Source organism: Drosophila subpulchrella, unplaced genomic scaffold (genome assembly GCF_014743375.2).
Source record: "Drosophila subpulchrella strain 33 F10 #4 breed RU33 unplaced genomic scaffold, RU_Dsub_v1.1 Primary Assembly Seq40, whole genome shotgun sequence".
Classification (NCBI taxonomy): Eukaryota; Metazoa; Arthropoda; class Insecta; order Diptera; family Drosophilidae; genus Drosophila; species Drosophila subpulchrella.
Genome location: NW_023665622.1, coordinates 876,567 through 904,371, shown reverse-complemented (window position 1 = coordinate 904,371; position 27,805 = coordinate 876,567). Strand labels below are relative to the sequence as shown.

Genomic DNA, 27,805 nt, shown 5'->3' with positions numbered 1-27,805 from the left:
CATATTTCAGACGATTCATAAAAGACTTTTCTATTTTAGCCAAGCCACTTTATCACATGATAAGGAAAGACAAAGAATTTTGATTTAAGGAGAGAGAGTTGAACTATTTTCTGAACCTTAAGAAAAAGGTAACAGAATCTCCGGTTTTAGCTATTCATATGATCATAAAGATGATATCGAGTTGCATTGCGATGCAAGCTCTTTAGGTTTCGGTGCGGTGTTAATACAAAAGAAAGGAGATGGGGAAATTTCATCCCGTGTTCTATTTCTCAAAGCAAACAACAGATACAAATGCTAAATACCACAGCTTTGAGTTAGAAACGTTGGCTTTTATCAACGCGCTTCGCAAATTTCGAATATACCTTCAGGGAAAGCATTTTAAGGTAATAACAGACGGCAACTCCTTGACTCTTACATTAAATAAGGTCGAACTTAACCCTAGAATCGCCCGGTGGGCACTCGAACTTCAAAATTACGATTACAAAGTGGTTCACCGATCGGGAAAAAAATGCAGCATGTTGACGCCTTAAGTAGGTGTCACGTTATGATTGTTGAGGCTAATAGTTTTGAAGATAATCTGTTAATCTGCCAATCAAAGGACACAAATATACAACAAATAAGGGATCAATTAGAAAAAAATCAGCTTAAAATGTTTGAAATGTTTGTCTACAGAAAAACGAACGACGACAGATTGATGTTTTATGTCCCTGAAGAAATGGAAAGTCACATTTTAAATAAATAACATTATTAACTTGGGCACAATGGTAGAGATAAAATTATAGACGCGATTTTAAAAACATATTGGTTTAAGAAGATGAAAGAAAAATGCAGAAGTCATATTGAAAATTGCTTGAAAAGTGAGGCGTTTTCCCCGAAAACTAGAATATCAGAAGGTTTTCTAAATAGTATTCCGAAAGGGGATAAGCCATTTCAACTATTGCATAGAGATCATTAAGGATCAGTAGCTAAAGGATGGGCGAATAAACACATCTTTCTCATTGTTGATGGGTTTACTAAATTTGTAAAATTGTACACAACTAAAACGACAAATACAAAAGAAGTTTTGAAAGCATTAAGCGACTACTTCAGGGCATATAGCACACCAAAGTCAATTGTTTCAGATAGAGGCAGTAGCTTTACCTCTAATGAATTCGAACAATTCCTGTCGAAAAGAAACGTAAAACACTTAAAAATAGCTACTGGATCCCCACAAGCAAATGGGCAGGTCGATCGAATAAATAGAAGCATTGGTTCTATGATTGCAAAACATACGGAACCTGAAAACGGTGCACATTGGGACACAGTAATTGAGCAAGTAGAGTTTACACTTAATAACACTGTACACAGAAGTATTAAAGAGATCCCCAGCAAAATGCTTTTTGGTGTACAACAGAAGGGTGAGATTGTAGATGAGCTTAGAGAAGGATTGGAAGATATACAGGATGCAATTGTTACAGAAAGTTTAGAAGAGATTTGAGTAAAGCCTATGTATAATCAAAATCAAGCGCAGGCATACAATAAGCCTTATTTTGGCAAAGCGAAGAAAAAGACGAAGGGTTATGCAAAGGGGGATTACGTTATGGTGAAAAATTTTGATAGTACAGCGGGAGTGGCAGGAAAGTTGATACCCAAGAACAAAGGCCCATACATTATAGCAAAGGTACTTCGCAACGACAGGTTCTTGTTGAAGGAGGGCTTCCAAGTCTCTCGAAATCTATACAGGGGTGTTTGGAGTGCTCAAAATATAAGACAGTGGATAGGTAAAAAGAAATCATTGTAATGCAGAGGTTCAATATAAAATGTAAAGAAACATTAGAATATTGTATTTAGGTTTATCTTTAGTCCTAAGTACATCGGGATCAGGAGATCCAATACGCAGAATGGCCGAATTGTAGTAGGCTCACCGGATGGTCACATTATTACCGATAACTCTGGTAAGAGAGACGAATTGATAGTTTTCATGCATTCTTGTGTGGACAGTCGAGTGAAACGAACGTGCTAATAAATATTAATTTGTGTCTTCCGACTTAAAGTTGTTTCCTTCCACAAAAGCATACTGTGGCTCCTACAGTTTTAGTCCTAAAATAAAATTTTTAGCTGAAATACCTATCGATTGACCCAAAAAAAGTTTGCACTTCCAATTTATCGCCCAAAAACTTTAAAAAGTCGTAAGTATGAACGCGGATATCTCGGAAACTATAAAAGATAGAGAATTGGGATATCAAAATTGTTACGCGAATATGCCACGCCCACTCTAACACCCACAAGCCGCCTAAACCTTTGGCGCCCACAATTTTCATGCTAGAAAAAATTTGTAGCTGACATGTATTAGTCTCGTCAATACCTATCGATTGATCGAAAAAAAAGTTTGCCACGCCCACTCTAACGCCCATAACGCCTAAATCTCTACCGCGCACATAACCATATATTGAGATCGCGGGTAGATGGCGCATTTCATCAATTTCCCTTTGGTCCCTTTAGCTGAGTAACGGGTATCTGATAGTCGAGGTACTCGACTTAAGCGTTCTTCCTTGTTAGAATTTAATTTGGCACTATCCGTTTTATTTTGATTTTCCACCGATTTTTGCAAAGTTGGTTTTAACATTTAAAAAATTTAATTAAAATAATTTATAACATTTGTATACCCTTTCAGAGGGTATAATGATTTCAGTCAGAAGTTTACAGCGCACTGAAGGAGACGTTACCAACCCCATAAAGTATACTTTATTCTTTATCAGCATCATTAGACGAGTCGATCTAGCCATGTCCGTCTGTCCATCTTTCCGTACATGTGATATTTTGTTAGTATGCGGTCACACTTAAAGGCTTGGCTATTTCCATATGCCACAGACCGCGACATCAAGATACGAAGGCCATGACGTCACATTGGACAAAGCGGAATAGGAAATATTGGGGGACTTGGTTAAGGAGGCGTAATTTCCAAAAATGTATGCAGCTATTTGCGGGTATGCCTTAAGATTATAAACAGGACGTTTTAAAACCACTTAAGCAAAAAATGACAAAATAAAAAATTGAAAAAAAAAACAAATGGAATTTTGGGGCAGCTTGGGGTTGCCAATTGCAGCAGTTGGCCAGAAGTGTATCGCGAGTAACTGGGTTTGGATGATCCGAGGTAAATTGTGTACACAACCGGGCCAATGACGCTTCTCTGTGGCATACCAGCTCGAATTTAAAGTAGTCCAGATAGATGCCCACGAATGTCAACGGCATTGTCGAGAATTGACACAACGACACAAGCAGGGTCACTCAGGTAACAACGGAATTAGTTTGTAGAAAACACCTTCATGCCAAGACCTATCAAAAGACTGTCTCACATCATAAAAAACGGAGGAGAGATCATCCAACCCTGTGCTTACCGACAGAAACTGTGGCGTCTATAAGAAACACAGTAGGCGGCTGGGCCCGCGCTGATGAAGACAGAGACAGAACACTTGCACAACACCGTGAAAATGTATTGTAACAAATGATTTTCACCTTCAACGCGAGCCAATGGAATTTCGAAAAAACGATATCGCTCATATCATCAAAAATCATCTGGATGCGAAAAAATATCCAGTCTCTGACCAAATAAATGATTATTATTAAAATACATGATTATTGAGCTCCCATATTGCGTAGTTTGCACTATCACCCACCTCTTCAGTGCATTACAAGGCTTGGCCACCTTCCAGAGAGATGGAAAAAATCAATGATAATAATGATACCGAAACCTGGCATCACACCAATTTGGGTTTCGTGAAAAACACGGAACTATCGAGCAGGTCAATCGCATAACTTCTGAAATTCGAAGCGCATTGGAAAATCGAGAATATTGCACTTCAATATTTTTAGATGAAGCCCAAGAATTCGATAAAGTTTGGTTAGAAGGTCTAATGCCTAAGATCAGAGCAACGATTCCCAATAATACAAATTATTAGAATCTTGCCTATACGACAGGAAATTTGTAGTAAGAAGCAATTCTGCTATGAATGCCGATTACTCGAAATGAGCTGGAGTCCCCCAAGGCAGCGAACTTGGGCCAACGCTATATGTTCTCTACACAGCACACATCCCGACAATCAGACGACTAGTGACATCTTCGCTGACGATACAACTATCCTCAGCCGTTCCAGGTGTCCTATGCGAGCATCAGAGCGATTGGCACTTTATAAAGTAGAAGTAAAAAAATGTCGTATAAAAGTAATTGAACAAAAAGTTACCCAAAACAGGCGAAATTGCCCACCGCTCAGACTAAACAATTCCGCACTCCCGCAAGCGAATGAAGTGGCGTATTTAGGAGTACACCTCGACAGACGACTCACTTGGCTTTCCTCTGTGAAACCGCTCCCGTCTTCGCCGTAATGATCTACTAAACTAGCGATAGAATCTAGGGACGTGCAACCCTAAAACGGAGGATCGACCAGTCGTCTTATAAGGCAAAAGCCTTTATTCATAGTTTGAGGCACTGGTTAAAGACACGGCAATGATCAGCTTGAGAAAATTCAGGAAAAAGTGTATCACCAGTAGAGTTCATTGTTTCATCATCATTATTATCAGACAAAATAGCAAAACTATTTTTCCCTAAGTAGAAAGGGCATGAAGGTAACACACATTAAAGACATATATTTTTGTTCCTGGTCAGTCTTAGGCATTTCAGACTTACGAGTGCTATCGTCAGATTGGTCAATATTCCTTCTTAGTCTTAGGTACCTAACCCGAGTTAAACGCTCTTCATCAGCAACTCTTGCTTATCCCCGTAGAGTTTATTTGCTGATTTAATAGAGTTGGTAGATGTAAAGGTTTAAGTGAGCAGCTCGCGTTGTCGAGCGGAACAGTCGCTACATTACCAGATTTACCGAAGAAACAGGCGACAATTCCACAAACAACTTTCGTATCCGAGGACACTTGCTGTTTTGTTTCAGGCTCATAAGCAAAGATCCGTGATTCGTGCCCTTTGACGGTCTTTGAACGTCTTTTGAAACACCGCGATTTTATTTTTCCAAAAATTCTTTGCAACAATCCACAAGACCCTTTTTTAAGCGATTGTCAAATTGTGCGGGGTCCAAAAAGAACAAATTTTTTTTTACGGCCAAGTGACATTTTGAATGTATGTAGGATTAGTAGCCCTATTAATAACATACCAGTTGTTCTGTTCCGTAACATTTTTCGGTAGTGTTAAAAAGCGTGAAAAATGCGCAAGAGGAGTAGAGATTGAGCATCAGCAGAGGAAGGTCGCGTGTGTCTCAGTAATAATTAATGTGTCAACTTAAGTATAAAAACTGTATCAATGAAGTGTATTAATCGAAGAATAAACTATTAATAATCTATAAATATATTTACGGAAGCCAATGGAAGCCTTTCTCTACATGTGTGCTGGTGAAAGAAGTGCAAAAGGATGCCGCTACCTCACGGTATGTCACATGACGATCTTGCATTATTAGTTTACGCACGGCATAAATGTTCTCTGACACAACGACTGTTTTAAGACCACATGCGTCTTCTAGCGAGCGTCGGCCACGATTTAATTCATTAAACCAGTTTGTCAAAGTGCTATAGGATGGCGCTTCATCGCCATACAAATATTTATGTTCATCGATGCACACTTATCGTGATAATTCACAAAGTTGTAAAAAGTGATTGGACGAAAATGTCACGTTGATTCCGTGTTCTACCAAAATCGATATGAATGGTGGTCGCACAAAAAAAATTTGAATCTAGCTTTTGTCGATAAAAGTTCAAACTTTTTTTTAAGAAAAGGTTGGTTTTAATATGGCTAGAAGTGACCTGCTCTTGCTAGTGTGAGTACCCACAATCTTTCTTGTGTGAGTAAACGCAACGAGCGTTCAAGTGCGTATATGTGCGTTATGATTCAAGAAGACGATTTTCGATTCCAAAACATTTCTGAGCTAAGAAACATATCAAACAAAAACACCTCTTAACGAGGTAAAAAGTAGAGGCAAACGCGCCTTTAACAAAAATTTCTGATATCAACAATTGTGACGAAAAATGATATTAAATTCGAAAAAATAAATAAACTATATTAAATTTATGATTCCGGCCCGCAACAGTAAATATTTATTTACCTACACGTAAATATTCTGTTGTAGCGTGTCGAATACATAAATTTACCGCTTTTCACCGCTTTTTCTCCCAAACAAATCTATATTTCGAAAGTCTTGGTATGTAATCTTCTTAGTTTTTGCGATACTTTTCGATTGGTGTATCACTCGTTACGATCGGACCATAATCGCAGATTTTCAATTCTGCGGCTATATATAGTAGTTGTCTTCGCACGCTCTCTTGCGCGCTTCGCCACTACGTGTACTGCCGTCCACAGTGACTTATATACAGCCGTAAAAAAGAGTGAGTGAACGGTATTTGTCAAAAAAACTTCTATGATTTAACTGGATGTATAAATTTACTTCAATACTCAAAATGGGTAGTTTACAAGAAATATAAATATGTAATATTAAAATATTTATACCCGTTACTCGTAAAGTCAGAAAGTATGTAACAGGTAGAAGGAAGCGTTTCCGACCCCATAAAGCATATATATTCTTGATCAGGATCACTAGCCGAGTCGATCTAGGCATGTCCGTCTATCCGTCTGTCCGTATGAACGCTGTGATCTCGGAAACTATAAGTTTCGTTTCGTCAGTTGCCACGCCCACTCCAAAGCCCTCAAACTTCCCAAATGCTGGAATACAAATTTTAACTGCACTGTATTGTTCTCATCAACTCCTATCAATTGACCCAAAAAAAGTTTGCCACGCCCACAAACCGCCAACAAACTTAAAAAAATCGTAGATAAGAACGCGTTTATCTCGGACACTATCAAAGATAGAGAATTGGGATTTCAAATTGAGATTCCGTAGCCTTGTACGCAGCGCAAGTTTGTTACGCGAATATGCCACGCCCACTATAACGCCCACAAACCGCCAAAACCTCTGGTGCCCACAATTTTCTTGCTAAACTAAAATTTTAACTGAAATGTATTGATCTCGTCAATACCTATCGATTGACCGAAAAAAGTTTGCCACTCCCACTTTAACGCTCACAAGCCGCCCTAAATTTTCAGGTAGCTGGCGCATTACAATCTCGCTTTGCTGCTTACACTCCATTTCCAATTGGTCCCTTTAGCTGAAAAACGGGTATCTGCTAGTCAAGGCACTCGACTACAGCGTTTTCTCTTGTTTTATTATATTACTGTGGGAAAAAAGTAAAGTGAATTAGTTTTTTTATATTTTCGAGGTGTAATGCACTATAAATTCCTTCCTTCCGGCCAAACTTTTAGGCGTGAAGCAATTCGTCTGAAAAGACCAGAATTATAGACAACAACAACTCTTGGTTCTTGCATCACGATAATGCACCGGCTCACATTTCACTCGTTCTTCGTGATAATTCGACGCATATCGTTCAGCAACCACTTTATTCGCTTGATTTGGCTACGTGCGACTTCTGGCTATTCCCAAAAGTCAAGACAGGTAATGCGATTCGAGTAATAAATAAGTCAGCTCAAGACAAAACGCCACAAAATCTGAAAAGGTTTTACTTAAAGATTACGATTTCAAACTTAGAAACTTTCCATGACAGCTAATAAGAATCCAACAAATAATGATTTTATGTTTGGTTTTAGGGATAAATGTCGAAAAAACTATCCTCGGTCTTCCTGTCAGTGCGTCTATCCGTATGAACGCTGGGATTAAACATTAAACAAGCTACCGATTAAAATTATAATCTAATTAATAATTGCCCATTTAAACATAGGTTTTCATAAATGTGACACTCGGCCATTTGTAGTTGAGGGTCAACAAGTTGGTCTCATCAAGTCAGATGTTCTAAAGCATCTCATAAAGTATCCTGAAGTATTTTGCATCCGGGACTGCGAGCAAACCAAACAGGTGAGTGTAATCCAAAAGGGGGTATGCGATAACTTCCACGGTCATTTTTTTTTACTTTTGTATAGGTCATTACGGTTGGCGTTTTTTTATTATAAAATATACTTTATAACGACTCCTAATCAAGAACCAAAAATATTCCTTATACGAGGGTGGTCCGATAAGTACTTAGCCTCCTAAAGAAAAACGAAAATTTTGGAAAAGTGGTGATTTATTTCTCAACATAATCTTCTTTTAGCTCGATACACTTGACCCAGCGATGCTCCAACTTCTTTAACACGTCTGAAAAATACGTTTTCTCGAGGTCTGCAAAATAGGCCTCTGTGGCGGCGACGACCTCCTCATTCGACGCAAATTTCTGTCCAGCGAGTGACTTTTTCAAGTTTGGAAACAAAAGAAGTCACACGGGACCAAATCTAGAGAATATGTTGGATGGAGTAGCAGTTCGTAGGCCAAATTGACCAATTTGGCCTTGGCGAGGTCCAATAATTCGGCATAGTAAAGCCCTGTGACCGTTTTGCCCTTCTCCAGGTAGTCGATGTAGATCACACCTTGTGAATCCCAAAAAACGGTGGCCATCACCTTACCGGCCGATGGGACAGCCTTCTGGTGTGTACCAGTGGATCCATGTTTCGTCGACGGTCACGAAACGACGCAGAAACTCCTTCGGATTGCGCTTAAACAGCGTCAAACACTGCTCTGAAGTGGTTACACGGTTGCGTTTGTTGTCCGGAGTGAGCAAACGCGGCACCCATCGCGCCGACAGCTTTCTCATGCCCAAAATTTCATGCAGGTTATGTCCCACGCGGTCTTTCATCGCTTTCAAGTCGGTTTTTAGCTTTCGGAGACCTTGTTCACGAGGATAAGAAGCTACCCCTTAGCCGTGCGTCTTACAGCCTGCCCTAGCTCCATCATCTACCCTAGCTTCCTTACTGGGTTGGTAATAGAACGATTACCTTTCATTAGATTCCTCAGCTCCCTGGCCAACAGGCTTTGGTCGATCACATGTCTTAGCCCATGCGCCTGCTCATTTTCTGCAGCTTTGGTTGTCGGAAATTTTAAAACTATCGTATCGATTACTGTTTAAAAAATATATAATTTTAATATTTGAAAATACCGCCAAAACTATCGATACAAAAATAAAAATAGTAACTATTTGCTGTAGAGTTGTGTCCTTCATAAGCCTAAGAACACACAATTTCATTTTAACCATTAACTGCAAAAAAGAGTTATTTGAGACATGAAAGACTAATTATACCTGTTACTTGTAGAGTAAAAGGGTATATTAGATTCGTCGGAAAATATGTAACAGGTAGACGGAAGCGTTTCCGAACCTATAAGGTACATATATTCTTGATTAGGATCACTAGCCTATCTATCGACCCAGCGACGTCCGTCTGTCTGTCCGTATGAATGATCTCGGAAACTACGAAAGCTAGAAAGTTGGGACTTGGCATGTAGATTCTTGAGCTTCTTGCTTAGCGTAAGCTTATTTCAGCAGGGTGCCAAGCCCACAAGCGCCCATAACGCAAAATCTCGTCTAGCCATATTAATACCCACTTAAATTTAAATTAAATACCCATCTACGTGCTAGAAATTACTGAAAGCGAACCATTCATTAAAAATATATAACCAAATACTAAATAATTAGAAAATTCTATCGAGATTACACACCACATGCAGCAAATCGGCATGCAGAATCTGCATGCCCAATCGCAACATTCTAGCTCTTATAGTTTCCGAGATCTCAGCATTCATACGGACAGAAGGCCATGGCCGAGTCGAGCAGAACAACATGATAACTTATTACTGATGAATCTGTAATCAGTGATCAAGTTTGTTCTGCTAAACGCTCATAATACGTACTTAATGACGACAAAAATGTAAAATATTTTTAAAAAAATCTCCACTATGAAATTCAAATGTTTTATATGTTGCTAATAGCGTAAGTGTTTTACAATTACTTTATAAAAAAAATATTTTTTGTTAAAATTACGTTTGTAAATATAATATCGGCTACCATCGCAACTACTATATGTAAAAATCAAAAGAAACAGAACAGCTGTAAAGAATTTAACTATTTTCATGGTTTTTAGTCAGTCAGAAGTTTGCAACGCAATGAAGGAGACGTTTCCGACCCCATAAAGTATATATATTCTTGATCAGCATGACTAGACGAGTCGATCTAGCCATGTCCGTCTGTCAGTCTGTCCGTTTGTCCGTCCGTTTCTACGCAAACTAGTCTCTCAGTTTTAAAGCTATCGGGCTGAAACTTTCCCAAAAGTCTTCTTTCTTTTGCAGGTAGTATATAAGCCGGATCGGACCACTGTATCTTATAGCTCCCATAGGAATTTTCAGAAAAAAAAGTTTAAACAAATTATATCTTTAGTTTTTTTTAAACATATAACCCTCTACTCTTGGAAATAGCATTTTTGATTTAGTTCCGAATTTCTAATTTAATTTTATCAAAATCGGACGACTCTATTATAAAGCTGCTATAGGAACGTTCGGAAAATTGGTGGTAAAATTTTGTGTTTCTTGACATATTATCTTATACTATTGGGAATATCTTTCTTTGTATTTTTAAGAACTTCGAATTAAATTTAATAAATATAACTGCAATGGTATACAAACTTCGGCTTGCCGAAGCTAACTTCTTTTCTTGTTTAATAATCGTTTTGTTAGTTCAGCAATGTAACATGAAAATGTAGATTTTGTACTATTTTTATGGACTGCAAAAATTGTTGCGCCATGATTAGTAATCATGTGGGCTCTGCAGAACTATCGTATGAATTCCATTAGTGGTATCGTGTTGTCCTGCTGAACGCTGCCATTGTTTTTATTTGTGAAAAATATAGATATTTATACCCTTGCAGAGGGTATATTGATTTCAGTCAGAAGTTTGCAGCGCAGTGAAGGAGACGTTTCCGACCCCTTAAAGTATATATATTCTTGATCAGCATGACTAGACGAGTTGATCTAGCCATGTCCGTCTGTCCGTCCGTTTCTACGCAAACTAGTCTCTCAGTTTTAAAGCTATCGGGCTGAAACTTTCCCAAAAGTCTTATATCTTTTGCAGGTAGTATATAAGTCGGAACCAGCCGGATCGGACAACTATATCTTATAGCTCCCATAGGAAAAATCGGAAAAAAAATTTTAAAAAAGTATATCTTTGGTGTTTTTTAGCTTATAAACTCCTAAGCTTGGAAATAACATTTTTTAATTAGTTTTGAGTTTCGATGTTAATATTATCGAAATCGGGCGACGATATCATATAGCTGCCTCAGGAACGATCGGAAAATTTGTGGGAAAATAATATGAAACAAATTATAGCTTCGGTGTTTTTCATCATATGACCTCCTACGCTTGGAAATAACATTTTTTAATTAGTTCTGAATTTCGAATTTAATTTAATCAAAATCAGACGACTATATCATATAGCTGCCATAGGAACGATCGGAAAATTGGTGGGAAAATAATATGAAACAAATTATAGCTTCGGTGTTTTTTAACATATAACCTCCTACGCTTGTAAATAGCATTTTTTAATTAGTTCTAAATTTTGAATTTAATTTTATCAAAATCGGACGACTATATAGGAACGATCGGAAAATTGGTGGGAAAATAATATGAAACAAATTATAGCTTCGGTGTTTTTTGACATATTATCTTATACTATTGGGAATACCATTTTTTGTATTTTTAAATTTAATAATTATAGCTGCAAGGGTATACAAACTACGGCTTGCCAAAGCTAACTTCCTTTCTTGTTTGATATATTTTCGATATTATCTGCTGATCTCGCTAGAATGCTGATCTTTCTAAAAGGGCCCAATCCGGGAGGCTCGCCAGCGGCGTATGGAGGCCATCGGGAGTTGCCCGCGCCGACGGACCTTTGTTTGTCGGGTGTCTTCATCTACATTTAGCACCAATCCTAAGCTAACGGTAGTCTGCTGTGCCCACGATCCTCTGTAGGGCATTTATAAAAAATTTAAAAAGAACCGCTTAAAATTTCCAATTTCCAGGCGTATGTCCGGAGCGGTTTTAAAACGTGACCGCTCTCTCTTTTTACAGAACTCTCTTGTGTGGGAGTGTGCGGTTTAAGAGGTGAAAAGATTACTTGATACCATCCATACAATGCATATCTATAACTTTGTATTGACTAAAGATATGATGAAACATTTAATGCTCATAAGCCTGTACCAAAACACTGTCGAACCATTATTTCGGAATTGTATTTTTTTTTGTTTAAAATAAATAATATCATACATTTTTATACCCTTGCAGAGGGTATATTGATTTCAGTCAGAAGTTTGCAACGCAGTGAAGGAGACGTTTCCGACCCCATAAAGTATATATATTCTTGATCAGCATGACTAGACGAGTCGATCTAGCCATGTCCGTCTGTCCGTCCGTTTCTACGCAAACTAGTCTCTCAGTTTTAAAGCTATCGGGCTGAAACTTTCCCAAAAGTCTTATATCTTTTGCAGGTAGTATATAAGTCGGAACCAGCCGGATCGGATAACTATATCTTATAGCTCCCATAGGAATAATCGGACAAAAAAATTATATCTTTGGTGTTTTTTAGCCTATAACCTCCTAAGCTTGGAAATAACATTTTTTAATTAGCTTTGAATTTTGAATTAAATTTAATCGAAATCGGACGACTATATCATATAGCTGCCATAGGAACGATCGGAAAATTTGTGGAAAAATAATATGAAACAAATTATAGCTTCGGTGTTTTTCAACATATAACCTCCTACGCTTGGAAATAAGTTTAGTTAGTTCTGAATTTCGAAATTAATTTTATCAAAATCGGACGACTGTATCATATAGCTGCCATAGGAACGATCGGAAAATTGGTAGGAAAATAATATGAAACAAATTATAGCTTCGGTGTTTTTTAGCATATAACCTCCTACGCTTGGAAATAACATTTTTTAATTAGTTCTGAGTTTCGAATTTAATTTTATCAAAATCGGACGACTATATCATATAGCTGCCTCAGGAACGATCGGAAAATTGGTGGGAAAATAATATGAAACAAATTATAGCTTCGGTGTTTTTTGACATATTATCTTATACTATTGGGAATATAATTTTTTGTGTTTTTAAATTTAATAATTTAAGCTGCAAGGGTATATAAGCTTCGGCTTGCCGAAGCTAACTTCCTTTCTTTTTTTTATTTACCTTGTGTTATTTACCCAGTTTCCATTTATATTTTGTGTCAATCAACGACCATGACTATGGGAGTTTCGCATGCACCCAATCCAAACTAATAATTCAAATTGAAAATGATTTTATTTAAAACAGGGGTTTGTTGAGCTGAATCCTGCATTCCGTGATTACAATGAGCGCACTGAGCAACTCGAAAAGGTATTGCGTAACCTACGTTCTGAGGGATTACTTCCTGCTTTACAGGGATGGAGGGATGAGTACTTTGAAGTAAAGTCGGAACGTAGGGCTCTACTGAAAATGGAACGAGCAGCAACACCGCTTTTTGGAGTGCGCAAGTATGGCGTCGATATCAACGGTTACGTGAGACATCCGACGCTTGGATTATGTATTTGGCTGCAGCAGCGATCCAATACAAAAGAGACATGGCCTGGAAAGTGGGACAATATGGTAGGCGGTGGACTTTCTGTAGGCCTTGGCATTAAGGAGACTGCAATTAAGGAAGCAGCTGAGGAGGCATCAATTCCTTTTCATCTTGTCATGAACTTGGTGTCCGCAGGATGTGTCTCATTTTACTTTGAAAGCCGGCAAGGGCTTTTTCCCAATACCGAATATGTTTTCGACCTAGAGCTACCGGTTGACTTTGTTCCGCAGAATGCTGACGGAGAGGTACAGGCTTTCGAGCTGCTTCCAGCCAAGGAGTGCATGGAGCGAGTATTTACTTCAGATTTCAAAACAACTTCAGCGCCTGTGGTCATTGATTTTCTTATCCGACACGGGCATATAACTGCTGATGATGGTAATTAGTAAATTATAAATATCGTCTAAAAAATATTAATTGTTTATTTTTGCAGTGGTAGACTTTACGCAAATCGTTGAGCTCTTGCACGTTCCCTTACAGTCCCTTTATACGTACAAGGCACATTTGGGACAGTTTCAAAGGCAACATCAGAATTTGCAGGGCGATACCAAAAATTACCGTTGTTTAAGCTTCCAAAAATCGATGGAGAATGGGCACAAAAAGGCAACTTAATCATAAATGTATAGTTTTCAGGAAATCAGGATTGTGTCAAACAAGAATCAAAAGACTGTTATTGATGGGAAATTTCCAAACCCAAGACAGCAGCTAATGACGGATAAAACATATATAAGTGTGTTATATTTATTACCCAAACGTAAAGACAAGAGACAAGAGAGAAACGTGTAACTAAACTTAATCTAATATTTGACATTTTTAATGACGATAATTTAAAAGTTTAAAGCTAGGACTGCAAAAGTTAAAAATTAAGCAGATAAGTAAATAAAGCTAACTAAACCGGATTATGTTGTAGATCAGCGGTCGGCACGGAATATTATGACATTTTGTTTTTTATTTATGTGAGTAATTTGCACGGGGCAGCTAATCGATGTGTATGTGACGACGGCTGTTCTACGGTGTTCGTGTGCTGACAGAGGCTGAGCGAAGCTATTTCCTATGCCCGCTTAATGGGACGCTGCCGACCGCTGTTGTAGAATTTGAAGGTTTCAATTATTTTCTGGGATAATTACGTTGGAAGTGATTGCCGTAAGCCTTAAGTTGATGTAAGTCCATCGTTTAATGTCGTTTTATTGAAAAAATTTCAGCGTTTTATGTTAAATATGTATTTCTATACATTTGACGAAAATTAGCATTTATTCTTGAAATATTTTTTCCATAATATTCCAATAACTTTTACGTCTATAATTTTTAAAATGTTATGAAAAACACGGACAAAATTAAAAAAATGTATTAGAGATAGTTAAATAGCAATAATATTTAATATTAAAATAACGTTCACTACTATGTGTGTACCACAGTGCTCAAATTTAAGTGAAATCGACATTATGTTAGATAGTTTTCTGTTCAAAATTTAATTTATTTTGATTCTTAATAAAAAAGGATTCATTATTGATTTACACCTTATTGAAATTTAGTCACGACAATACTAGAGGGTTATTACATTAATGATAAACCATTTTATCATCAGGGTTCTATTCGTTTTTATCATGCGTCAACAGCCTTGAACCAGTCAGTGGCCGGTAAAGAGGCCAACCATTGCACGCGTTTACTTAATACAAAAAATTACAACCATAGACAAATGTGCCTTGCTTAATTTTACAAAGAAAAAAGCATTTACAAAAAGAAAAAAAATCTAAAGATGTTAGTATTCAGGGACCTTTATCATAGTAAGTTATTTTAAAAACAACAAGGAACGCTATATCCGACCATGTCGACTCTTAGATACCCGTTACTCAGCTAAGGGAAGTGCGAGGGAGATAAGCATGCAGCAAATCGGCTGTTTCCGATGTTGCGTTAAAGTGGGCGTGGCACTTCGCTGAAACAAACTTCCGCTACCCTAGAACCCCTAGAATCTGTATGCTTAATCCCAACTATATAGCTTATGGTTTCCGCGATGTCAGCGTTCATACTGACGGAATAGTTCATAATATCTTATATAATAATAAAAATATGTTATATATAAGTGATATATGTATGTAATATATTCAGACTGTGAACATATTAAAATTTAATACAAAACGTTTGGAATGTAATATAATCAGCGGTTCATATGTAGACAATACAGTGAATCACATGTTACATGAGTTTGGCATTAATGTTCCGCCTGGGACATCACCACATAACCTAATTTATTTTCTAATCAACCGTGACGAAATAAGCACCATTATCTATACGCATAGTTGCTCAAAACAGTTAAAACGTTTCGATTCTGATGCACATTCGGTTGATAGAATGATTATTTATATAAATTAAGTTATAAAAGAACTAGCTTAAGCCTTCAGCCAAGCATTACTAATTGTAAAGCTGTAGAAAGAGGAGAAACTGTAAAAAAAGATTTGAAAAATAAACTATTATTAAAGTCGTTAGCACTGAAACTTCGGGTATAATAAAAAAATTGAACAAAATTGTAAATGTTCGAGTAAATGTTTACTCATATGAGAGTATTTCGAAGAAAGAGTTTTATACTTATTTATCGTGTAATCAAACATTTGAACCAAAAGATTAAATTCGTAATGTAATCATCTTTTTTTAATGATTGATACATTTTGTAAACTTAAAACCGCTTTTTAAATGGTTTATACAAAGAAAACACCTATTTTTTCATAACTATGAATGGGCTTCATAGTTCTACCCAAGCACACATTTAAATGTAAGTAATGATTATTTGTAAGCCACACTTTTTCGCTTACAAGCAATGATTATTTCTGATAAATACTTATAAAACTCAGAAATAATTATTATTTCTGACCAAAATCAATTAAAAACAAGAAAGGAAGTTAACTTCGGCAAGCCGAAGATTGTATACCCTTGCAGCTATAGTTATTAAATTTAAAAATACAAAAAATGATATTCCCAATAGTATAAGATAATATGTCAAAAAACACCGAAACTATAATTCGTTTCATATTATTTTCCCACCAATTTTCCGATCGTTCTTATGGCAACTATATGATATAGTGGACCGATTTTGATAAAATTAAATTCGAAATTCAGAACTAATTAAAAAATGTTATTTCCAAGCGTAGGAGGTTATATGTTAAAAACACCGAAGCTATAATTTGTTTCATATTATTTTCCCAGCAATTTTCCGATCGTTCCTATGGCAGCTATATGATATAGTCGTCTGATTTTGATAAAATTTTATTCAAAATTCAAAACTAATTAAAAAATGTTATTTCCAAGCTTAGGAGGTTATAAGCTAAAAAACACCAAAGATATAATTTTCTAAAACTTTTTTTCCAATTATTCCTATGGGAGCTATAAGATATAGTTGTCCGATCCGGCTGGTTCCGACTTATATACTACCTGCCAAAAATATAAGACTTTTGGGAAAGTTTCAGGCCGAAAGCTAAAAAACGGAGAGACTAGTTTGCGTAGAAACGGATGGACAGACGGCCGGACGGACAGACGGACATGGCTAGATCGACTCGTCTAGTCATGTTGATCAAGAATATTTATACTTTATGGGGTCGGAAACGTCTCCTTCACTGCGTTGCAAGCTTCTGACTGAAATCGATATACCCTCTGCAAGGGTATAATAATAATCATTGCGGATCTGAAAAGGGAATCTAATAAGTAACAAAATTGTGTAGTTCATTTGGATACCCGAATATTATAAGTGAATGATTTTTTGATTCAAAAGTCTGTTTTATTTTATTCGATATATGGTAGTACAGTTGAGATAAAATAATAGCTCCACTACGCCAGGGGCACATGTGTATTAATAATGATGACTTACAAGGGCTATCTAATTAGTAACAAAATGTTAAATTTTATTTGGATTCCCTAATTTTAAAAGTGAATACCTTTTTTAAAAAATTCAAAATAATGATTATTTTCGATCCCTGGTTTAATTTATTCATATGGTTGTACATTTGAAAAAAAAATATTTCTTCACTACGCCCGAGGCACTTGGTTATCAATAATAATGATTTGGGGTTAATTTTTTAAACGTTATATTGAAAACGTTCACACAAAAAAATCTTTAAATCTGTTAACCGCATGAGGCTCGTTAACAAAACAAATATAATAAATGATGGCAAAGTTAAACTTGGTTAGAAGGGATCCTTTTTGTAAGTATAGGTGCCACAACAACCATTTATTAAGCAGGGTCCAAGCTAAGGAAAATGGTAATCTTTTTTACGTAAGTCCAATATGATGTATACATTTTTCATGATTAAACCTTACATGTAAATATTAATAATAGAGTGATTCCTACCCCAAGCTGAATATAAAATGCGTTTAGAATGAGTCGTTATATAAGTATTTACAGTCACATTTGGCATCTTTTGATCATAATCCACTCAAACCTCGATGCATATTTTTAAGTGAAGTTCGAAAATTCAAGACAATAAAAATCATTTCGGGATCAAAAAGTGTTTTAAATAAAAATGTAAAATGTATGTTACCATTTTGAAGTAAGCGGTGCTATAATTTTGTTAACAGCTATACATTTGCCACATATTCTGCCATGTTCAGAACTTGGGTTAGTTAGAAATGTAATGTACCTGGCCATGTTTCCTGTATAACCACGTCGGCATACCTATTTCTTTATTGGCTCCTTCCAGCATATTTCCTACGAATCCGCGCTGCGCAGTTTTTTCGATGCGCGCAGCGACCTCTTTTCGCTGGGCGACAAGTTTCTTTCATGAAGAAGTTGTAGGTCCTGGCCTGTTCAGCGGCCAGCAGATTCATCGGGGGTGTACCGTGCTGTATCGTCTATTTCGTCCTGAATGCACAGAAGATTCAAAGAGCAGAAAGGCGACGCGCCGAGTTCAGGCAGCTGTTGTAGCTATGCCTTGCCTTGGCGTGCGCCAGCAGCCTGCTGCCTTGCTGCCTCGTCGACAATCGAGCGACAATTTCAGTGCGATCCCCAAGAGAAGATGTACATTTTTTAAAGCTCTTGATTTTGTTACTTGAATAAAATAGAACTTTAAATAAATAAAGCAGTTCTTTTGGATTTAAGGGTCGGCTGTAACAGTATTTTAAAAATCTTAAAATATGCGTCAGTTAACGACTAAGCTCCGCGTGTGCAAAAAAACATTCAGACAGAGACCTATCAAATACATTCTTGTAAATACGCTAAGAGCATTGTTGGACAATATATTCTGATTTGCACGGCTTGCGCTAACGTTGTGCGTAAGTTCCCCAACAGGTCAGAGCAGCTTAAAAACCAATTTAATTACGCTAACACAAAATTAATTCCACGTGAAAATGATAATTCGATAGGCGGTGCTTTCAAAAAGGATCGAACCCGAAAATATATAATATGGTACCATTTTTCTTTCTTTCGTGTGCGAGGATAGTGGACATAGCATTAAAGGCTTGGCGAGAAAGGTGATATCGAGATCGTAGAGACAACCAAACCCGCACAGCAAGTCTCCGCGGCGCAGAATTGCAGGAACAGCCATTACCTCTTGATAAGGAGGAAAAGGGCAGCCAATAAAACCATCTGAGGATAAGCCTTCGAAAACGAGTTTGCACGAAACACCCGCTATAAACATACCAGATTACAGATGCAAGATGAACAAGAAGGGAAGTTAATTTTGGCAAGCCGAAGTTTGTATACCCTTACAGCAATAATTATTAAATTTAAAAATAAAAAAAATGATATTCTCAATAGTATAAGATAATATGTAAAAAAACACCGTAGCTATAATTTGTTTCATATTATTTTCCCACCAATTTTCCGATCCTTCCTATGACAGCTATATAATATAGTCGTCCGATTTTGATAAAATTAAATTTGAAATTCAGAACTAATTATAAAATGTTATCTCCAAGCGTAGGAGGTTATATGTTAAAAAACACCGAAGCTATAATTTGTTTCATATTATTTTCAAACCAATTTTCCGATCGTTCCTATGGCAGCTATATGATATAGTCGTCCTATTTTGATAAAATTAAATTCAAAATTCAGTACTAATTAAAAAATGTTATTTCCAAGCGTGGAGGTTATATGCTAAGAAAAAGATAAAATTAAAAAAAAAATTTCTGATAGTTCATATGGGTGCTATATTATATAAAAGTCCGATCCTGCTGGTTCCGACTTATATACTACCTGCAAAAGAAAAAAGACTTTTGGGAAAGTTTCAGCCCGATAGCTTTTAAACTGAGAGACTAGTTTGCGTAGAAACGGACGGACGGACATGGCTAGATCGACTCGTCTAGTGATGCTGATTAAGAATATGTTGAGAGGATTAATAATATTAATATTTAATGTAAAACAAAGTCAATGTAACGGAGAGAAACCTGTCAATAGAAATAAAGAGTTTAGAGAAAGAAGTGTGACCTTCTAAGACCGTTAAGAGATTCAAGAGCGTGGCTAGGTGGGAACTCACCTTAGCCGAGTGTGGCGCAACTGTTGTTGCAACAAGGAGAGTGAAATTAAAGGGAGTAGAAAATAAATTAAAAAAAAATGATAAGTGACTACAGAATGACAAGGACACGATAGAGTTGTCCAGAGTAGAAAAGTGTTCAGGAATCATTCTTTCGAGAACCTTCGAGCAGGCAACACAAACAATTTCGACTCGCTGCGCATCTGAGTAAGAAAACCCATGTGAAAGCAAAATCATGACGGATAAAGCAACTCGCTAAGCGGCGAAGAGACTCCTATCTGCGACATCAGAAGTGGGATTCCCATCGCCACAAGAACATTCCGACGGTGTGTTGCAGGCGATTTTAGAGACACAAAACCAAAACTTCCTAAAGTTGCTGAATACTGTGCAAACAACATTGGCTGCAGCCTCGCAAAATATTTCGGTGACATTGCCTATGCTTAATCCTGATGTGCCTGGGGCCGATGCCGCAGCGTGGTGTAAAACCGTGGATATGATCATAGCCGAGCGTCCACTGAAGGGCGGAGCACTAGTAATTGCGCTTAGCAAATCGCTGCTTGAAAACTCTTCGCAATGGCTATCCCAAATTTGCTTCGCTGGAATGTCATGGCTGGAATTCAACGATTTATTTTTACACCGCTATGAAGGCGTCGAGCCACCGTCTGCCGTATTGCTCAACATTCTCAACGGACGGCCGAATGCAAACGAGTCCTTGTCAGTATATGGCAGCAGGCTGGTGACGTCACTGCTGACGAAGTGGAAAGGAATGAGCCTAGAGGAGATAGCTGTTTCTTTAGTGTTGGCCCACACGTCCCAAATCGATCCCAGGCTGCAAAGTTCCGTTTTCATTACAAACATAAAAATTAGGAATGAACTGCAGGAACTATTAAAGGCGTTTGCGTTCAGCAAAGTCAGTGAAAACTCTGAATTGGGTCAAGGACCGGACAGGAAGAGGTTTAAGGCGAAGACGCAAATCAAATGTCATTATTGCGGCAAGATGGGACATAAAGCGTTTGAATGTCGCAAAAAGAAGGGAGAAGAGAGAAACGACGCAAAACCAATTCATCATACTGGCAAACCTTTGACTGGACGAGAGAGGTCAGGAGTTACTTGCTTGAAGTGTGGAAACCCAAGTCACAATGCATCTGCATGTACGAAGAGAACGACTTTGACGCACAACTACAAAAACGAGAAGCGAGTCGACATGTGTGCAGTGTTGGAGCCAACTGGCATTATGAAGCAAATGGGTTTTATCTTCTTCTTCGATTCGGGTGCCGAATGCTCTTTGGTACGATATTATAATTGGTCGATAAATAATGCAGCTAGGTTTTGGTGTCATGATAGATGCAAACAAATTCACAATGTATATGAATCAAATTGTCAATGTAGTGAGTAATGAAACTTTCGATAAGCATCTTAGAAAATCTGGTTAACGAAAATGTGGAACTAGCTGATAATTATAAGTTAATACTAAGAAATATTTTAAATGAATTCTCAGATAGATTCATAACTACAGGAATTAGAAATTCGTCCAATTGATGAACATAAGACTGTACAAAGACGTCCGTATAGATTAAGTGCAGAAGAAAAACTAATAGTTTGGGACAATATTCAACAAATGATTGAAAGCAATGTCATCCGCCCAAGTAGATCTCCATTCGCTAGTCCTATGCTGTGCATTGATTTTCGCGAATTGAATGCGAATATGGGGTCTGATAAGTATCCATTGCCATTAATATCAGATCAGATAGATAGACTACGTGGTAGTAAATACTTTAGCAGTTTGGACATGGCCAGCGGATTTTTATCAGATATCGATTCTCACTGATTCCATCGAGAAAACAGCTTTCTTGACTCCAGAAGGCCAATACGAGTTTCTTGCTTGAATGCTTCGTCAGTATTTCAAAGAGCGATAGTACGAGCCTTAGGTGATTTGGCATACTCGTATGCAATTGTTTATATTGATGATGTGTTGATAGTCGCAAACTCCAAAGAAGATGCTTTTACTAGATTGAAAGTTGTGCTTAAAGTCTTGTCAGATGCCCGATTTTCGTTCAACATAAAGAAGTGCACATTCTTCAAGACAGGAATAGAGTATCTCGGGTTTTATATTAAAGATGGCGAAATTAAACCCAATCCTAGAAAAATAGAAGCTTTATCGGCATTAAGTCAACCTACTACTCTTACGCAGTTAAGACAATTTATAGGTTTGGCTTCATATTTTAGACAGTTTGTTCCACGATTCTCTGAACAGATGAAACCATTGTATCAGCTAACTGGTAAGGTACATGGATTTGTTTGGAAGCAGAATCATGAAGAAATACGTAAAAAGATTATTGATATGTTGACAAGTGACCCGGTGCTGACCATATTCAACCTTGAGCTTCCGATCGAATTGGATTTATATGACGTGATTGCCCTGTAGATCAGTGAGAATACACAGGGCTTGAGTAATTTTTTTTTTTTTTTGCTTTGCTATTTATTTATTGAATCTTCTCCCTTTGGATACTAACAATAAGTGTATCAAATTTTAGACTAATTAATCTAACTCACAGTCATATGACTGATGATGTGCTAAAGGGGCCCGAAAGTTATTGCTGGCTTGGCAGGTCGTTGCGTTGTAGACGGGATCGGCTGGAAACCCAAGTCAAGCCTCTTGCAAGGCGATTGGGGTGCACAGAGAGTTTTTCGTTGTAGGACGCTTTTTGTTTGTCTATTTAATCTTTTACGGCAAGAATGCCTAGGTCCCTGTGGATATTTTGGTTGCGAATATACCATGGTGCCCCAGTGATAGTTCGCAGGATTTTCGATTGAACGCGCTGTATAATGTCTATGTTGCTTCTGCTGGCGTTCCCCCATAGCTGGGAGCCATATGTCCAGATGGGCTTGAGAGTGGAGTTGTAGAGCAAAACCTTGTAGTCCAGACGCAGGGGCGAACCAGCGTTAAGAATCCAGTGGAAGCTACTGGCTTTTAGTTTTAGATGTACTTTCTTGCGTTCGATGTGTCTTCTCCAGGTTAGTCGTCTGTCAAGGTGGACGCCGAGATACGTTACATCGTTGACTTGGGGAATCTGAGTATTATTCAATGATAGTGGAGGGCATGTTTGCCTGTTGAGAGTAAACAGTATGTGTTTACATTTTTGTTCATTTATTTTAATCCGCCAATCAGATAGCCACCTCTCTATTACGGGAAGGTGGTTTGCTAGCTGTGTTGTGGCTCGGCCTGGGCACCTCGAGCGACTTAAAATTGCGGTGTAGTCAGCGAACGTAGATTTTGTTAGCTGCTCGTTCGTAGGAATATTCGCTGTGTATAGGAGGAACAGAGTAGGCCCTAGCGCGCTTCCTTGCGGGACTCCAGCTTTGATAATGTAGTTGTCGGATTTCGTTGTGTTGCACCTTACTAAGAAGGTTCTGTTGTATAGATACGACTCAAGAAGCATTGTGTGGTCTTTTCCGGGCTTCGGTATCATAATGATAATAGATTTTTTCCATTTATTCGAATAGTAGCCGAGAGTTATGATCCCATTGAAGAGCTTACAAATAACCTCAATGGCAGAGTTTAGAAGTTCAATTAACATTTTTGGGGTTATTTTGTCACCGCCAGGGGCCTTTTTCGCGATCTGATTTGGCTGAAACAATGGTGGTAGGGAAATAGATTCAGATTCGATTTGTGGTAGGAAAAATGAACCAGTGGCAGGGTTCGGCTGGAAGACGTTTCTGAGATGTAAAGCAAAAGTTTCGGCTCTATCTTCGTCGCTGCGGACCCAGATGCCAGATGAATTTCTTATCGGAGTGACTGTTTCGATTGGAGAGCTCAGATTTGGGTGAGCCCTCCACAGAGGATGTTTTGTACTGGTTGGCGAAAGTTTTTTAATGTACCGCAGCTGTGCATTTTCTGTTTCTTGCTTTAGAGCTCGATTTAGTGTGTGAGTTAGTGTTAAGACGTTGTTTTGATGACGGCGATCTTTTGGTTTGCCAGGCACGTCGCAGGCGCCTCTTTTCTAGGACTAGCCGTTCAATTTGCAGATTAGTTTTGAAGTGGTTGGTTTGCACGGCCTGCCTTGTGGTGTTGAGATAGTGACTGCCTCCACGAATACTTCTTCAAAAGCATCGGTAGAGCAGTCGATGTCCGCTTCGATGTTGAAGTGAGGGGTTAATTTAATGTGTGAGCTTACATACTTTTTATATTTTAACCAGTTGGCTCTGTGCGACGTCAGCCTGAGGGGGTGATCTGTGGTTTTTGTGCTTTGAAGAAGAGTTATTAGCACTGGCGAATGGTCTGACGACAGGTCTGAAAGCGCTTTGGCGCTTATTATATTGCAGGGAATGTATATTGTCACCGCTAAGTCTATTAGGTCTGGAACTTTCCTGGGGTCTGTTGGCCAGTATGTGGGGCTGCCAGGGGAAACATAGTCTAATTTGTTGTTCGGTTTTATGATTGCTTTGTATAATTGCCTTCCTTTGGGAGTCACAAGGCGTGATTCCAGTGCGTGTGTTTGGCATTATAGTCCCCTGCAGCTATAAAGCGATCTCCAAGCAAGTTGTAGAAGTCCATGAATTGTCCTTCAGAAATTGTAAAGCGAGGCGGGCAGTAAACAGCTGCTATGGTGAGGTTTCCCATGTCTGACTGCACTTTGATAGACGTGGCTTGAAAGTAATTAGTTGAAAACCTTTGGTGAAAGTGGTGCTTGATGCGTTCCCTGATTAGGATGCCGGTTACGCCGTGGGCTTTACCATCTGGATGGTCTGTGCGGTAGAAAGTGTAGCCCCTTATTTGGAAGTTGTATTTGTTTGTGAGGTGCGACTCTACCAGTAGCATAATGTCGATATTATTTTCATTCAGGAACTGTGTTACTTCAAGGTTGTGCCGTGAAACGTCATTGGCCTTCCACATTGTTATTCGTAGATTTGCCATCTGGTTATTTGGACTGCTTAGCTACAAGTAGCTGTATCACCATGTTCTGGTTTTGAACCAGTGTTTGCATGGTCGTTTTCATGAATGACATGAGTTCCAACATACTTTGTTGCATGGTGACCATCATAGTTTCCAGAGTGCTTTGCGACTGTACTTGGATCTGCTGAGCGTTTCCTAGATTAGACTGGAGTGGGTTTTCCGTCCCCGATCGAAGGGCATCGGCATATGAGAATCCCTTCTGGGTATTTAGTTGACCAAATGATGATCTTGCAGCCGTGTCGAAAAATACTTCCGGCGTCGTACGCGAGTAAGTGTACGCATTTTGGGTATTCTGATGGCGCGTTGCTATCACTTTTCGCATGCGGTCCTTCATCTCCTTGTAGATCGGACAGCCCCTGTAGTTTGCCGTGTGGTTACCTTGGCAATTTACGCATTTTTTCTTTTTGGGGTCTTCTTTGTTGGCAGGGCAGTTAGCCGAATTGTGGAAGTCTCCACAAGCTACACAGACTGTTCGAAGTGAACAGTATGCCCTGGTGTGTCCATACTCCTGACAATTTGTGCATTGCACTGAGCCGTTCCTTTTATGTGGCTCTTCCACGTTAATTCTTCTGTGCAATAAGTATTGCAGGTTATAAATGGGGTGCACTTCATTTTTCTTCAAGACTCTGCTGTCTGGCTCCAGCTCGACCCTGAAGAGTTGTTGCTGCTCTTTTTTCCTGTTTATAATGTTACTGACGTTCTTTCCAGAAAACCCTTTTTCCTTGAGAGCATCGATTACTTCCTTGGCGGTTACGTCGGGCTCGATTCCTTTTAGTACCACTTGCAAGCTCTTGCTGCTTTTTAGTAGATTTTCCTAGCTTCCTCCAGGTATTTGGATACTGCTCGGAAATGTTCTTCAGATTTGGTCTGAAGCTTGGTTTCATGGATATACCCCTTTGTGACCGGAACAACATGAAAGTTTCCGTCCCCGGTCAGCGCAACAATTTTGTTAACCAGGGCGTGTAAATTGGTGGGGGCTTAGGTTTCGGTTGGGTCTCCTGAGCCCGTTCTGGTTAATTTTCTGCTAGAAGCGCAAATCTATTGCTGTTGGATCTCCCGGGTAATACATTTTCTAACTGGACACGGTTTATTTTTGACTTGTTACCTACCGCGGAATGATATGGATATACCGATCTAGTCCGGTCTGTATGTCCCGCTTGCTGAACTTTGTTTTGGTTTTGACTTGATGTCGTGGTTTTTGTTGCCGTTGTATTTAGAGCTGCGGTTGCAGTCGATTCCGCTGTAGTTTTTGTTGGTTTTTTTTGCCGTAGCTGTAGTTGTGGCTGACAAATTTAGTGCGGATGCAGAAGTTTTACCGTTGCATGTTGTTGATGCGCCAGGGGCCGAACCTGATGGTGGGGGGTTTTGCATTGTTGACTCCACGCTGTCGGAGTAGGGGTAGCCGTAAATAAACATGGTGAGCAATATCGTGCTCTTTGGCTATCGACCGACAGTAGGGTCGTTTTTTGCACTTCGCTATCACGCGTTGAGACATACGAAAAGTAACCCTCTCTTCGGCTCGCGGAGCTGAGTCGCTCTTTATTTTGTTCGTAGCTCATTGAGCTTTTATTAGCGTGTCACTTATTTATTATTATGAGATGAACAAATTTAGGTGCTAGTTAAAGTCATTACACCGATTTTGTGAGTTAAAACCTAAATTTATTTGGGTTTTAGCGTCTTTTCGTTTATTTGAAATTTACCAGTTTAGTTTTTGTTTCGCGGAGCTCGCACAAGACACGTCCGCTCTCTTCAGCTGTCGCTACGTCTCATTGAGTAATGACAGTGGGTTTTGTTCTCGTGTGTAATACAGCGGGTGTGTGGCTGGGCTGGCCCCGATGTCTCCTCGCTCTAGTTCCACAGGCTGCTGATGTTCCTCGTCCTGGCCTGTCGACGCGTTGACTTGGCGACCGCTGGCTCCTGTGTTTCGGGATGCTCGTAGCGGCCGCTTCTGCACGCTTGCCGACGCGCTGCCTCGGGGTCGCTTGTCGCACCTTGGACTCGCAGAGAGTTCGGCCTTGTGGGCTTAGGGAAGCGTCACCGTTCTCAGACTAGGGTGAACAAGCCTTGCTCTCCAGGCCAACGCCTTTCGAGGCAATACCTATCCTTTACTCTGTCCCGGACGGTCTCGCTAGGTTCTTGCTCAGATCGCGCTGACAGTCAAGGCTAACACCAGAAAGCTGCCTAGCAGTTCACTTTGGTTTACGCAGACGAACGTTCCACCCGGCTTCACCCTAATGCTTGACGTCCGCGACACTCCTGTCCTCCCCAATGAGCTCCGCGCGGCGATGGTAACGTGGTCGATTCGCCAGAGTGTGGTCGTGACAAAGTTGGAAACCAAACGCCTTGACTTAGCCGTGTGATGCCTTCCGGACTTCAGCCACTTGTGTCTCAATTCGGAGATTTCTGATGTCCCAATTCCGAACGTCTCGACGCGGCGATCTTGCTCCTTGTATGCTTCCCCCGGCGCTGCTTACGACGACTCGCCTTGTTGTGTCTCCCTCGTAGACTGACTGTTCACTTTGGTATTTTGACTGATCTTGATGGTTTGACTCCTCGTGATCGACTGATCCAGCGCTGGGCCCACTTATATAGGGTTCCTAGTACCGTTAATTCTTGGCATCTGCGCACCGCACCACTTCAGGGTCGACCTTTCGCCCTCTGCAAACAGCCCCACAATAGAGTGCTAAGCGCGGCGATATACCGTTAACCCTTCGCTTTTTCTCTCCAAGCTCTCCTTCCTCGTACTCTCCAAACTCTCTTAAACTGAATTCTCCAAACTCTCCTGAACTGATTTCTCCAAACTCTCTTGAACTGAATTTTCCAAACTCTCTCTTCCCGCAGTGCCGTTACTACGCGTATTCGCGGCGCATCTCGTAAGCGGCCGGCCATCAGTTGCTGC

At 39.1% G+C, this 27,805-nt stretch overlaps 1 protein-coding gene across 6 annotated transcripts in view; it reads left to right on the top strand.

Moving 5' to 3' along the window:
- Positions 1 to 27,805, top strand: part of LOC119562213 (uncharacterized protein YJR142W) — a 116,204-nt gene that overhangs the window by 46,841 nt on the left and 41,558 nt on the right. For 2 of the 6 annotated variants that reach the window (XM_037875412.1, XM_037875411.1), the window contains exons 2-4: positions 7,768 to 7,901; positions 13,215 to 13,875; positions 13,931 to 16,379. The exons of 1 other annotated variant lie outside the window; for it this stretch is intronic. In XM_037875412.1, coding sequence (XP_037731340.1) covers positions 7,768 to 7,901; positions 13,215 to 13,875; positions 13,931 to 14,109 — 974 coding nt within the window. In that variant the 3' untranslated portion in view covers positions 14,110 to 16,379. Of the gene's footprint in view, positions 1 to 7,767; positions 7,902 to 13,214; positions 13,876 to 13,930; positions 16,380 to 27,805 lie in introns of those variants that run through there. 3 more of the 6 variants (XR_005221764.1, XR_005221765.1, XM_037875416.1) reach the window with 2 other exon arrangements.